Source organism: Catharus ustulatus, chromosome 16, assembly GCF_009819885.2.
Source record: "Catharus ustulatus isolate bCatUst1 chromosome 16, bCatUst1.pri.v2, whole genome shotgun sequence".
In the NCBI taxonomy this organism is placed as follows: Eukaryota; Metazoa; Chordata; class Aves; order Passeriformes; family Turdidae; genus Catharus; species Catharus ustulatus.
Genome location: NC_046236.1, coordinates 10,046,876 through 10,061,935, shown reverse-complemented (window position 1 = coordinate 10,061,935; position 15,060 = coordinate 10,046,876). Strand labels below are relative to the sequence as shown.

At 37.6% G+C, this 15,060-nt stretch overlaps 1 protein-coding gene across 3 annotated transcripts in view; it reads right to left on the bottom strand.

Annotated features, from left to right (window-relative positions):
* The window catches only part of LOC117003719 (transformation/transcription domain associated protein), a 74,111-nt gene that overhangs the window by 19,420 nt on the left and 39,631 nt on the right, over nt 1-15,060 (bottom strand). For all 3 annotated transcript variants that reach the window (XM_033073840.1, XM_033073839.1, XM_033073842.1), the window contains exons 47-60: nt 14,064-14,266; nt 13,261-13,382; nt 12,190-12,403; nt 11,300-11,479; nt 10,815-10,961; nt 10,051-10,170; nt 9,471-9,758; nt 8,776-8,913; nt 8,300-8,412; nt 7,634-7,769; nt 5,262-5,453; nt 3,192-3,387; nt 2,711-2,976; nt 1,928-2,028 (exon numbers count right to left, since the gene is read on the bottom strand). In XM_033073840.1, the coding sequence (XP_032929731.1) occupies nt 1,928-2,028; nt 2,711-2,976; nt 3,192-3,387; nt 5,262-5,453; nt 7,634-7,769; nt 8,300-8,412; nt 8,776-8,913; nt 9,471-9,758; nt 10,051-10,170; nt 10,815-10,961; nt 11,300-11,479; nt 12,190-12,403; nt 13,261-13,382; nt 14,064-14,266 (2,416 nt within the window). The remainder of the gene's footprint in view (nt 1-1,927; nt 2,029-2,710; nt 2,977-3,191; nt 3,388-5,261; nt 5,454-7,633; nt 7,770-8,299; nt 8,413-8,775; nt 8,914-9,470; nt 9,759-10,050; nt 10,171-10,814; nt 10,962-11,299; nt 11,480-12,189; nt 12,404-13,260; nt 13,383-14,063; nt 14,267-15,060) is intronic.

Sequence of the window (15,060 nt, the reverse complement as noted above, 5' to 3'; positions counted from 1 at the left end):
CCTTAAAAAAAAAAAAAAAAATAAAACAAACAAAACCAAAAACTTCCAGTGCACTGCAGTGGAAACCCCATAAACTGGGAGAAAGAAGAGCAAGTGATAACACAAAGGGAGTGGAAGCAAAATCATTTAAACAGACTGCTCCATTGAGCAAAAAAAGGAGTAAAGCAACATTGGGAAGATGTTATTTAAGTTATCTTTTAGAGGAGTGCATCTTATGTAGCTCCTTTCCCATACAAATCATGAAAAATTTTACAATTAGCATTATCTCGAAACATTCAGTTCCTCATCCCCACAGCTGTAAAAGTTTCTTTTTTCAACAGGAAAAACTAAGGAATTTGAAGGCTAATCACAGTTCTGGGTAACCAAAAGATTATTTGTTTGTTACTTCTGAAGTTTTCTCCATGTTTTCTCAAGTGCCAAGTCCAAAATTTGGCATGATTCATCCCAATATGCATACAGCCCTTGAATCTATATGTTATGCATAAAAATAAAGGATGAGAAAACTCACATAAACATTACCAAAATGAAGAAATTTTAAGTACTTCAAGACTCCTCATTAACAGAAAGAACTACACTTCTCCCTTCCAGAATAAGCATTGAAATAAACAATATAAAAGTAACATGATGCCTGTTTGACTCATTTTTTACATTACAGTTAATTTTATTTTTAACATAACAATATTTGCTTGGAGAATTAGAATACTAAATTAAAATGACCAGCTACTGAGGCATAACTCTAAAAAGGAGAACAGCTTTGCCATGTGTTAGTTTCTGTGCTTCATTAATGTCCTTGCTTTCAGAAGCTTCTTTCACCCTGGGTGAAGGTTTGAAGTGAGCCAGCCCAGCAGCAGCCTGATGGATGACTTTGGATCACTACTGCTCCTTTATAAAAAAGGGACTTCTCTGTCCGTTTTCCTTTCTCCCACTCTACAATCCATCACTCTTGACACCTGAGGTGATTTTTTTTAAATGCTTTCTATCACCTTGCCCAGCCAATGGGCAGCACAGGAGGATGCAGGAGCAGAGGTGACCTTTAACTTCAGTTTTGTTGACACACAGGTAATCCATCAGCAGCCCCATTTCCAGGTTCAACACTGCCACTGGTCCTAACTGAAACCTTCTCAAATTCCTGACCTCAACTGCAGTGCTAAAAAATGTTTGTGTGTTTTTTGGTAAGATTAAGAAACTGTAAGTACATCAGAACCATGTTTTTAACCAGAAACCTTTATCCATTTTATCCTGAAGGATCAGACGGAGACAATCCTCTGTAAGCACTTAATTTTAAAATATGGGGGAGGCACACTTTCTTCTCTTTACACCACAACTACAATTAAGCCTGTGACCATATAAAAACCCACTGTACTTTCCATCAAACTAATTGCATTTTGCCTATTTAAAATTCTGTCTTGTATCCACAGAAGAAGATATTAATCATTTCCTGACTTGAATTGCTATGTGAGGTTGCAGTGTACTGATGGATTTCATTCTGTAAGTGGCCACAATGCAGTGGTAAAGGAATTATTCCACCCATATATAACACATAGCAAAACTGCCATTAAATCCCATGCCCACTAAGAGCTCTTGAAATCTGAGAGGGTCTTTTTGGCATCACCAAACAAAATTTGACTGATGAAATTCATTTATTGAATTAAAGAGAGATCTTCCTCAAAATAGTAAATTGATTGTCAGTACAAAGCAAAACCAATACTACTTCCTTCCTACAAGGTTTCAATATAGGACGAGTCATTACATCTCCAAACTGCAAAGGAACCCTCACAGATACTTTTCCTTTCTTATATAGCAGGCAGAAATTTTAGCCTGGTATAAAGAAAGATATGAAACAGTTTTTCTGCTCAAAAACTGTGTTGACTTTGGCTGCACTTTTTTTCAGATGTGTCCTAGTGCTTCTTGCAGCCAGCATACTCACTTGTTAATCTGTGCCAAGAACATTCCCTTCAATGCATAAAACTCTGCAGTCATCTCCTTGGTGAAGTACTTCAGATTGGTTGATTCAATAACTTCAAGACCCTGTTAAATAAGCCTTAGTGAGAGAAGTCTTTTAAAAGGGAAGGCTTTGTTGAAATGAAAATGCCATAAAATAACAGCCAAAATATTATCTTGAAATTTAAATAGCATGACTTTCTAGTATTTCATTTTAAAAAATACAGATCAACAATTTCCACTGGCCTATGCAAACCAAATACTACAGGTTATTTTTCTGCCTTGTTTATGTTATAATATTATTTATATTGTTATATTACAAGGTTCATTTGCTGGTCAACCACATGCCAGTGGGTTTTGCCTAAAATCACTTTTTTTCCTTTTCCACACATGCAATTTTACTTCAGTTTGACAGCATCCACCACTCATGAGTCAGACACTCAGAACTTAGAGCTTCAATGCAGGAGTGTTGTTTTTTCCCCTTACAAATAATGCCATTTTCAAAGTCCCTTCCATTTATCGATCTTGTAAGATTTCACAAAACCTACTCCCACTTTACTTCTGGGTCAGCTAATTTTTAATCTATTCACAGTATCCAGTTCACAGAGGACATTAACTGCTTTAGACTAACAGCATTACTCAAAACAACACTCCCTGCAGAGTAAAACAAAGCTCCTGTTCTGTATAGAGCTTGTTTAGATCAATGCATCTGCTGGCCCCTGCAACCCCACGAGTCACAACAACAGCTTCAGGAACAGAGCTGCCCTACCTGCATGCACTCATTTTTGCCCATAACTCCAGCCAGCTGCAGGTAACACTTGACCTGCTGGCGAATCTTCTGGAAGCAGTCGACGATGGGCACGGTGGGGATGGTGTGGATGCGGCTCAGGATGTCCAGGGCCACGTTGACCAGCCCCTGCTTGCGCGCGATCTTCCCGTACTGGATGATGGCCGAAGCAGAGGCGTGAACTCCCAGCATGGCGTTGTTGGAGCTGGGGTCGTGCTGGGAGCTGTTCTCATAGGCAGTCACAATGGCTGGAGAGGCAAGGTGACATGTTTGTCATTGTGAATGGAGCTCTACAGAGAGCAGCACCTTGCACAGCAACACACATGAAACAGATGACTTAAGAGAATCAAACACTTCAATGGCAATTGAATAAAAACTAAAACTCGTCAAAATCAAGCCCCCAAGAACTTCAGTGTTGTCTGGAAGATTCTATGATGAATGTAGGTTGGACAGGCAGACTTACCTTGGTAATGATGCTGCCTCCACATGAAAATGCTGCTCCAGTGGGATAAATCATCTGACACGATAGGTAACCTGTTCCTCCAAGTCTTGACAACAGTCTTCATATCATGCAAGCTGTTGTTCCTCCCCAGATTAGTTGGTTGCAACCCTGCATTTATCTGGGCTGCTTCCTGAAGTTCAATTATTTGCTGTGCTGCCTAGAAAACACAAACAATATAAATAAGGAACAAACAGAAGATGGCAGCAGTCTCGAACCCACTAAAGGCAACAGACAGTTTGTTAAAACTTCAACCACCTGAAGAAAAACCACAAACTTTAATGGAATTTAATTACCTCTAGTACAATAAAGCCAGTGTAGTATTCTCTAAGCTACCACTTGGCAGATAACAGTTGTATTCATTGTTAATCAACCAAATGAGATAACTATTTGAGAAAAAAAGGCAGTCCAAATTTATAGAGTGAAGTATCTTGAAACAAAATAAATTAAAGTAATATTTTCCTACAATCATCTCAGTATCAGCTCTCACAATAGCTTAACCTTCATCCTACACCCATTCATCACATAAATTTAATTTTCTCATGGGTATTTAATCACATACTATCTGATATTAAAAAAAAAGTAATTACTGCAGTGCAAATTCAAGACTGCATTTGTACCTCTGTCAGTCACTGGCTAATTTATCATTTCTTCATGAGGGATATATACATATTAGATTGTTTTAAAAGCTTGTTTTAATTGATATCTGAAAGCACTTAAATACTTTATTTAATAATATTAATATTTTCCTGCTGCAGATGCTGCCATTCTGAGCAGAGGGGGCAATTTGAAGAATGGGTGAAAACTAAGCAGGAAGGAATTAAATTCATTGAGAAGGCATCTAATAGTATTGTGTGAGCTCACAAATTGTACCTATTTTCTTGATAACTTCTTCTGAATATGGAGAAAATTTCCATATTCATTCACTTTATCTGATGCACCAATTTATATTATAAAAATTCAAAAGTATGAGCTGCTGTGTGAGCTCTACTCACAGGAGCAATCATTTTATAGAGGTCCCTTCTTATAGTGTGTAGATTGGTTATGAATCATACACACAGAGTGGAACTACTGATCTTAAACAGAAACACAGAGGCCTCTGTATCAAAAAAACTCAAAGGAACTCAAAGCAAAGTCCTCTCACTTCCACAGGCAGGACTCAGTCACAGATCTCTGAGCAATGGCCCATCAAGAAATGATCCCTCTCATGAAAACTGAGATATTCCACAATTTCTCCCCTGGAGATGAAAGGTTCCCTCCAGAGGAACTAGAGCTTTGTCAGGTATATATTTATAGGGTATTTAAACAGGGACAAAGCTTAAATGCCAAATGAATGGCATGTTTTGCTTAAATCCCACACAAGCCAAGCCCAGTACGATCCTGCCCCAGCCCCACTTCCACACTGGCTCCACAAAGATCAGAGGAGACAAGGTTCATTTTCAAGAATCTTCTGAAAGTAACTCAAGGCCAAATCAAATGTTTTAAAGGTAGATTTAGGTAGCTACTTCTGTTTGATAATACTTGTCAATAATACATCTACTCTCAAAAATTCTTCTCCTACAGTTGCAAAATGAATTCTTTACATGATTAAATCCAAGAGAAAACAGGGTGTTACTATTTTATACATTTCAAAAGGAAAGAGAAAACCATTTATGTTATGGTAAAGTCTGTGTGAAAATTGCAAAGGACACAACCACTCAATTTTCACCATGTAATACATGTTATTTCATTTCATGTAATAGCTAAACCACCTATTCCATATAATCAGAATCATGCCAGGTACTTCACAAAAATATTTCTGGAGGTCTCAAAAAAGGCAGGTTCAATCTCTTACAAGTTCTTCCTGGCAAGCAACACGGAGTTCGAAGAAATAGAAATACACAGTCTGCAACTTGGAACAAACACACACCATGCTGCAAAAACGATCAGTATATATAAATACAGTACAGACACTAAAATATTTCAACTTGCAGCTACTAGAAGTTCTGAGACCTGCTGCTGTAGGACAGTTGGATGTAAGCTCTCTGTTGTTACCTGGAGCAGGGGCGTGTGGACATGGGACACGACGTGGGGCAGGCGCCGCCACTCGCGGATGGCCAGGCTGCTCGCCATCTCCACCAGGCGCTCAATGAAGTTCAGCTGCTGCTCCTCGGGGTGGCAGATGGCCAGGTACCCCCTGTACATGTTCACTTTCCAGGCCATCTCTTTTGGACAACTCAGTTCCACCTGGTCATGAAATAGGAAAAAATCCAGTAAAGATCAATCGTCCTTCTTAAACAAACAGCTTTGATGTTTTGCAAATAATCTCATTTTTTAAAAACATAAATGTTAATACTTCAATCTGACGTCACTAGAGGAGTTTCAGCCCTCCTAAAGTTACTGGCAAGGGCAGACTAGCACATAAATTGCCAGTTCAGCACAAGAGTAGAAGTGCCTGTGCCCAAGTTGCTGCTGGGGTATTTTAACACTGACAATTGTAATGCAGCTCAAAGAGCTGAGCCAGCCCAAAGCAGCCCTGCCACAGGAGCAGGAAGCTCCCAGCAAACAATTCACCCTCTACAGAGCCAGAAGATGCTTCTCAGCACATAACACACACTATATCTGAACTACTTTAGGGGCTCTAGAACATGTAATGGCAATTTCTCACCTGAAATGATCCTGTCCCTACCTGTTCCACATCATGCAGCATTATACTCCCTGTCTGCTCTAGCGAGTTTATGAAAATAAACAGTTAATACTTTTTCAAGTAATCAACAATCAACCTTCTCATTTATGTAATTTCTGAGCAGAGGTGTGAAGTAAGGTCATAGTGCTAAAATAACTTATAAAATAATTTTAAACCATTTCTCCAGAATTCTGGAACAGTAGAAATACGGCAACTAAACCCAGCAAAGCACTTGAATTGTGCAGCACCTAAATTCTGTGAGCATTTTACAGCCAGTGCTCACCAGTTGACACTGCAAGCCTTTAATTTACAACTTTTTTACCTCTTTTTCCTCCACTTTATATCAAGATCTTTATGGTTTGATGTGCAACACAGAAATCCCCCTGCATTATCCTCCTGTTGATAAACTGTATGGTGACCATTACAATTGTTATTCCTGTTATCCTCAACTGACTTTTACGCCTGAGCCAGCAAAGAAAAAGTGCCAGGTAGCATCCTTACACTTACACAGTGAAAATAATCTCCTTCTTTATTATGTTATCTACTGGATCATTAAACTCAATGGCAGTGTGAGCAAATGGAAATGAGTCTTGGGTCCTATCAAAGGCTACTTGCTGTTTTAATAGCTCAACTTTAATGGGTAGATTATTAAAAATCTTTCACAAAGATTTACGAAAGCTGATAGATATTTGCCATTGTCTCTGGCCTCTCTTGTGAATCAGCTATGGGAACTTGACAAAAACCAGCCACATTAAAGAGTATCAATAAAATTGGAGTAGTGAGTACAGCAGCACAGAATCAATTATTCTTTCAGATCCCAGTATTTATGCAAACATGTGCTGACACTTTTACAAGAACCTGAGTAGAGTCACAAAGGCTCCATTTATGGTTTCAGCAGCATCTTCTCCTCAGTCATAAAGTAAATGTCTCATTACTGAAAATACCTCATTTAATACAACTGCAGCTAAAGTACATCAGCACTTACTCAGAGTTGTCACTTCCACTCAACTCACAATTGTCCAAAACCAGAAGCTGTCAGATGTGATCTATTCCACTCCCTTCAAGCCCAAGGCTTGTAATATACTGCACAATATAGTTCTTATTTTAGGCTTTAAACAGTTCTCAAATATTTCTATACTTAGCCTCTGAAGTTGCATACTTAAATAGGACACAAAATACTAAGTGCTATAGGAACAAAAAAATTAATTAAAATGTAAATAGCACCCATAAGACAGTTTTTGTTGCAGTTTGCTACTTAAAGATTTGGCTTCACATTGTATTTTAAATATGTACTTCATCCCTTTATTGCAAATTCTGGTAACTTTAGCACAGTAATTCCAGTATTGTCCCACTGTATACAAAAGTGCAAGATCTGCAAGCTCCTTTCCACCTGTGATTTAATGCAGTATTCTCACCTTTTAGATTTTAGTTTTACATCTGGTTAGTGTTTCTATATTAACTCATCACAGATTAACAACTCTACTTACCTTGAAAAGAGAATATATTTCCTTAAAATTAACACAAAATAGAAAAAAAAACACCACAAAGAAAAGCCAAATGAAAACACAAAAAACCCCCCATGTTTTCCATCTTCTTTGGATGGCAAAAAAAAAATCCAGACAATTTAATGGTAACTCCAACAGAAGTCTGCCATTGGGCCCAAGAAGTTCAAGATGTCCATGAAGCCTGGCAGTATACAGAGGACAAGGAGAAACTAAACATGGGCGTAAAAATCACTCACCTGCACCAGAGCCTCCTTCATAGCAATCCAGTTAGAGACCCTCCATGCACACTTCAACACTAGGTAAGGATTTATGTGACCTTTGGACTGGCCATATTCTGTCAAGGGCTCCCACTGGTTCAGCTCTTTTGAGCAACTAAGAAAATTAAATGCAATGTCAATTTTGTTACAAAAAACCCCCAAAAAAGTCAATAAAAATGGCAATAAATGTTGTGTATCAGAATATTATCTACATATTTGTTTGTCTACAAACAGCTTTGCAAGCACTGTAGAAGTTTTATCCAGATGGGAAGACTTTTTTTTATTTATTTATTATCAGTTATAATACAGAAATCTGTGAACAGGGAAGAGCTGCATTTTGTGTCTCCCAGAACAACCATTTTAAATAGGAAAAACAAATTTTAGTTCCAGTCTGTTTCCACCAATAGCAAATTACATTTTTACAGCAATTCAGGCATATCACTTCTGAGGCTCTTTTAAGGGAATACAAAACAGCTTTTTTTATTCCCTTAAGTATTCCCTGCATCCAAGCTAAGTCCTGAGATAAGTTTATTCTCATAACTAGTGCTTTAAACCAAGAGCAGGGTATTTTACTTCTACTGCAGGGTAAAAAAATATAAAAATATAATATAAAAGACTTGTTCTACATCAGCTGTCAAGCCTTACCGAATCCAGTGGTCTTCCCAGAGCTGGTACTCAGGGAAGATGGAAGGGGAAGCGTTGCTCCGTTCGTGCTCTTTTTTAGCCTTCTCCATTGCTTTTTCATAAGTTTCTTGTGCCTAAATAAAATTCAACCATTCCATGTTTCCATTTGCTATATACACAATAACTCAATACTCTTTTCTTTTCAAAAAGAAGTGATAAGAAAACCTTCATAGACTTGAAAAAAATTCATTCCTGAACATAGCTATTATTTGGCAGCTTGACAAATGTCATGAAAATCTGATGGGTGTGCACAAAAATTTCACCTTCCTTCAGTATCACAAGGCCTCAAACTACTACTATAGGCAGTAGGGAAGCCATGGCACTTTCCATTTTAGAAGACTTAGTTAATAATTAATATTCAGAGGTTTTTCCTGTTGACCAGAATATTCATCCTGACAGCAGAACTACTCAGATAATTTCTAAATTCAAGACTGTACCTGTTCAAAAAAGCCATGCTGTTCATAGGCAATGGCTGTTGCTGTCTCTGGGAATTTGCAGCGTTTCTGCCACAGCCCAGCCCACATATCCTCTTCTTGTAACAAAGAGTAGAGCTCAGCAAGGGAATCCAGGATTTCCTACAAGGTTAAGAACACATTATTTCTCCACAGTCAAGCTGTCTTTATAAAGCACAGTAGGCAGCAAACCCCATGTTCTACACTGAGGCAAGCTGAGAGAGACATGGAAATACAGAAGTGCTTATAAAACTTATTAAAACTCTCTCTAAAACTCTACAAGGCAAGAAATTAGTAACAACCATGTAGTGAGAACAAAACTGCATGACAAAAAAATCTCAAGGCTTTTATACTGACTCTTGCCTGTCTTTTTAACGCAACAAATCAAATAATAGAAAACAAAATTTCTCAACAAGTCAATAATACAATAGGACAAGAAGAAACAGCTTCAAAGTTGCACCAGGGGAGGTTTAGATTTGATACTATGAAAAATGTCTTCATTGAAAAGGTTGTAAAGCACTGGCACAGATTGCCCAGAGCAATGCTAGAGTCCCTGCCCATGGATGTATTTAAAACACATGTAAAATGTGACACCTAGGGATATGGTTTAGTGGAGGACTTGTCAGTGTTAGGTTTCCCTCTTCATATTTCATAAGGTATTTCAATAAATATAACATTACCTGTTGAGGAGGAGTTATGCTTTCCTGCTCATAAAATTCTGTTGTCTGTTTAGGCTTAATCTGCAGACTCAGTCCTTTTTCAAAGGCTTGGTGTTCCAGCATGAGTGTAGAACGAAACCAGAGGTTGTGAGTTTTACCCAAGTACTTCAGGACACAAGGTCTGATGGGAATGGGAGGAACACACTGGGACATTGCTTCCACAAAGCAGTTCAGGGCACTTGGCTGGCAGTCTCGCTGCACCTGATGGCTTCCACTGCACAAGAAAGGGCTTATTTCACCTGCTAGAGCCTAGAAGAAAAAACAGTATTAAATGCCTATTCACATTCTTCAATTAGAGAAAGCAGATTTAAAATCTCTTTAGTGCAGGGAACAACCATTCAATAAGTACATTTCCCTTGGTAAAATGAAAGGCCCTATTTCTTTCAAAAGATGTATCAATACAGGTATCCAGCAATCAACAGTCTGAGAATAGCAAATATCTCAAAGCTAATTAACAAAGTCACCACACAAATACATTTTCCTGGAACAGCAGTCATTTACCAAGAGGAATCTGCAAATGGGGGAAGAGAGAGGTTCTTACATGCTGCTGTCTGTCAGACAAGATTTTCCAAAGTCGTGAAAAAAGCTGTATCCAAGTCTTCTCTGCCAAAGGAGTAGAAATATGACATAACTGAACAAAGGCACTCAGCAATGCTCCCGTCTGGAAACAGACAGACGTACAGAAATAGGAAAATACAATTAATCCTGTGGCAAAGCAGTTCAGTTGTACCATTGTTTCACTAGAAAAGCTAATGTCTTAAAAAACATAGTTTCCTTTAGCAATACAGACTTGCAACAAGAAATTAATCCTATTTTCATGTTGATCAAGACTCTGATTCATTACTGTAGCCATCAAAAAAGTAAGAAGGAAAAAGGGAAGATGTTGAATCAGGTTAATTGGATAGAGCTGTTGCTAGTGTGGAGCTATTTAAACATAGCTTTCAGCTTAATTATTTTCTTAGAAATTATTTAATCATAACATACTGATACACATTTTTGATCCTATACCCTGTGTTTGTCATCACTAGCTTCTGAACTGAATTAATAAAATATATTTTCAGTGAAGGAGGATATTTAATTTTGTAGGAAAGGGATACAGTAATAACTAGTGATGAAGTTAAAGCTTAAGAATTCTTTACCATAGGCAAAAAATAAATTACAGATTATAAGAGATGTCTACATAAGAAAACTCAGCTAAAAAATGAGAAGTGTGAGACAGAAAAAGAAAAAAAAAAAAAAAAACAACTCAGATCAGTTTGAAGGTTTTAGGATTAAAGGGGTTTGTCACCAGCAACCTGCACCCACCTTCACTTCCCGAAGCGAGTCGAGGAATTTGTCGTGCCTGTTGGTCAGCATGTGCAGCTGGTTGCCAATGTCCTTCTCTGAAAGTTCCTTTGTTTTGGGAGTGCTGGTCTGATCTCCTGGAGCCAACTCAATGTCTATTTCAACATCCTACACAAAAGTGAACAACTCACTAAATAAAAACAGGTATCTTCTATGTACTCTTGCTTATTTTCCACAGTAGAAAACACCCTCCTGATCAATTTATTTAGGTCTCACTGTTTCTGCTACTTCAGGTTCAGATCTGTAATTGCCTGGAGTGCTGAAGTAAAGGCTAAATGAATGAATGGGAGTTCTGAGACCCCACACATGATTAAACCACCAGAGACATGAACAATCTGCACACATCACCTTCAGCACATATTCCCCAAAGTTATCTGGTGAGAAACTAAGAAGAGCTGAATTCCATTACAGAGATTGCTTTTTCCACAGTGTTTTCTGCCAGTTACCTCCTCTTTGGATTCGCTGTTCTCCCTCTCCCGAGGCTCTTGCTTGACGTGTGTGACCATGGCAAAGGCTGCCCTGTCGTGGCTGTCAGCAAGGTTGATGACATTGGTGATGGAGGGCAGCATGGCCCCTTGGCAGCTCGTGCCAATCGTGGTGTTCCTCTCACACACTGCCAACAGCAGCTACCGCATGGAAAAGCAACAAGAGTTTTTGAACATACATTTTATAGCAGTACCTCAAAGAAAACATCACTGTGGTTTAATATTTAAAAACAAAGTTGCAATAGTAAGCTTAAAGCCTATTTATCACCTTTATTAATAGAATCTTCTAGGCTTAAAGGCTGTATTATTTTACTTTTTAACACATGTATTAAGTGCCCTCAATCTGCTAATAAATACAGACTCTGTTACCCTAAAAAGGATGTTCAGTCACCTTAAATTCATGTTTTAATATGAAAATTGTTAAAATAAAAGGGTATCATCCCATTTTGTTTTAAATAAACTAAGCAAAGATGCAATTTCATTTCAATGCAATCCCACCTAACAGCTGGCATACTGTTAGAGGAGACATTCCAGCTTTAACAGTTTTCTTGAAATCTTCTCCTGTTCTCCTTAAGAAGTATTAACCTGGTCATTAAGCTTTTTGGCAGAGAAAATAGATTTCAAACGTTTATATTAAAGCCACTTCCTAAGCATCAGCACTTCACTGTTTAGCCACTGTGTGTATTTTTAAACACCACAGGAGCTGAGGCAGCAGACTTGGTGTTTTCAGCTTCGATACAGACAATATAAGCTACAAAACACACACCACATAAAGCTTTTACACCCAACAAGGAAAAATAAGGAATAAAACTTATTTCTAATTGCATTTCTGATACAAGTAGTTTCCCTACCTCGATGCACTGCTTTATCCAGAAGTGATTTCCCATTGCTTCCCAGTTTTGGGAGCAGGTCACATAAAGCAAGCGCTCATAAACGCGACGCTTCATGGAGTTGTCAAAGACCTCGAAGAATTTGGCTCGGATGAGTGGCTGGGCACAGCGCAAACCAGAGAGAAATGCTGGCTCCAGTTTAGCTGTAAGTTCACTCCCAGAAAGATTCTCATCCCTGAAATGAATAAAGATGAAATAACAGTGGCATTAGAAAGAGAAGACTCCTAGGTTTTGTATAACACACTTAAAAACTGAAGAGGTGACATTCTGTAAAAGCCCACATGTGGCGAACATCCAGGTGCAGTTTTTGAGAGAAACAGCAAAGAAAATATTGCTGCTTGTTGTAAAACTGCCCCAGAACTATCAGAAATACTCTTTCAGGATACAATCTTATCGTAATTGTGAAACACTGAGCCTCATCTATATGGTGTTTGCAACAACAAATAGCGTTGATTGATAAAACTTTCTGAGCACCATATGCACATGAAAATTTTGCACAGTGAACCAGGAGAACACAGCAGCAAAGTGACTGCAAAATAATGCAAAGCAGCAGTACATCATTAAATAGCTGGCATTTGTTGATAAGGTGACTATTTTAATTATTTCATTATGATTCATGATCTGCAAGTCTACCTAGCAAAGTAACTTTCCTGAAAGTCTAATTTGCAATCAAGTTTCAAGGAAAAGGAGTATTTATATCTGATGAGTGTGAAAAGATAGATCTTAGCTGTAACCACAGTGTTGAGAATACAGTCAGCTATAAGGAGTCCTTTGTATCTTTGGAAAGAAAGAAGTTGGGGTAGAGGTATTTTATCAGTGCCAAAAGTAGAAATCCTTACTAAGGAACCTCTGTTTTCAAATTGCCTTCCATAAATATGTACTGTGGTCTCAGTAAAGTGAATTGATTTTGCATTTTAGAAAAAAAAATCCCTTAATTCAGACCCAAAAAGATTGATGACATGTTATAAAGTTCATATATGGTACAAATTATGAACCAATAAGCTGCAACAAATGATTAATTGCTATAATTACCTATAGACATAGTTAACAAGGTCTAAGAACTGAGCATTTAATTCAAGGTCGTCTGGAAAACGCTTTTCAATGTATGTCATCATTTTCACCAGTAAAATGGACTTCTCCCGGAGAGTAGGTGTCTGTGGTAAAAGAAGACATGATTAATTTTGTCAATTCATCTTAAAACATGCAGAAAACTAGCACATTCAAACTACAACTCAGCCATCCTTTACATGACTCCTTCACTCCTAAAGTACTGAAAAAGAGCTTGGTAGGTCACAGTTCTTAAAAAGGAAAATAACTCCTGCATTTATCCTTCTAATATATGCTGGAGAATTTAAAATTGGGACTAAAAATAAGTTTAAGTTGTTCAGGGATTCAAAAATTCTGATGCATATTATAAAAGTGTAGGTCCTTTTGTACAGCACCAGACTGTAAAGAGCTCAACTCTTAAAAATATGGCAGATTGAGGAAGCCACAAAATGTTAGAGTAACAATTCACACCAGCATTAGTCATCTTCTTCCTGAAGAGTCTTTCTATCCAGGTTAATGTGAAGTATATTTTAAAATTTTTACTTTAAAGGAAGTTCTCCAGAAAATAGCATTTGAGATCAAACACCAAATATGAGCCTATAAAACACGAAGTATCTATAGCTGTAGCTATTTTCACAGGGAATGAAAATAGTCTAAACATCATCAAGGGCATCTAAACATATATAACAGATCATTACAAACCTCATTGTCAAAACTGATGAATTACAGTGGCTAATCATAGTAATTTAGCATTTGAGAGCAATAATGACTTCATCTACTCCATTTACCTGATTAGCTGCCATTGGGGAATTGTTTTTCACCCACTCCTCCACTATTTTTACCACTGCACGAAGAATTTTGGCATCAGTGGATTTTTCAATGAGAGATGTTAGAATAGCTTGTATAAAATTTTTCCTCATTTCCATGCTCATCACAGCCAAGCGAGTTTTCACAAGATCCAGGCTCAGCATTACCAGTTCACTTGTACCTGCTATGGATGCAAAACAAGGATTAGAGTTGTGTACACACCTATGGAACACCTAGGAAAAAAATTTCCAGACAAGATGCTGTAATTTTAAAAATATCAGCAACACCATCTATTGCCTGGAAATACATCCCCATAATGTGCTCAGAATTATTACTTTACATTGCTACACAACTAAGGCAGAACCCAAAGCCAGCTTGGATGGGGCTTTAGCAACTGTTTAGTGGCAGGTATCCCTGCCCATGGCAAGGGGTTGGAATGATCTTTAAGGTTTCTTATAACTCAAACCATTCTATGACCACTCCTTTCAAAACCAAATCCATTCAAAACCCTAAAGGCAAGCCTGCTTTTTCCTTCCTGCAAATCTTTAGTAAAAGGTATTACAGACTCCTAATACTGAAAAACATCAATTAACTTCATGAAAGAAATTGTCTGTGATCCAGATAATTCTCTAATTCTGTTCAGCTAATTTCCTGACTTGCTTATCTATGAAGTTTAATAATTTTCCTACTGTTTCTCAGAGTTAATAAAATTTACAAGGTTCTCATTTACCTAATTAAATTATGGGCTGGGAATCTAACAGCAGTAATTCCTTCCAAGTGTTTACTTCAGTAGCTTATTCATTAATAAATTACAGGGCCCTTTACCAGCTCTGAATTTTCTTCTACAAGAACATCTGATTTTTTCAATGACTCATGACCTAATTCATTTGATAACAGACAGAATTATACTGACTGAAAAAGATGTTATTTTAAGATTAAAAGCTAAAGCATCAGCTCCAACAAGTTAATTCAAACGCA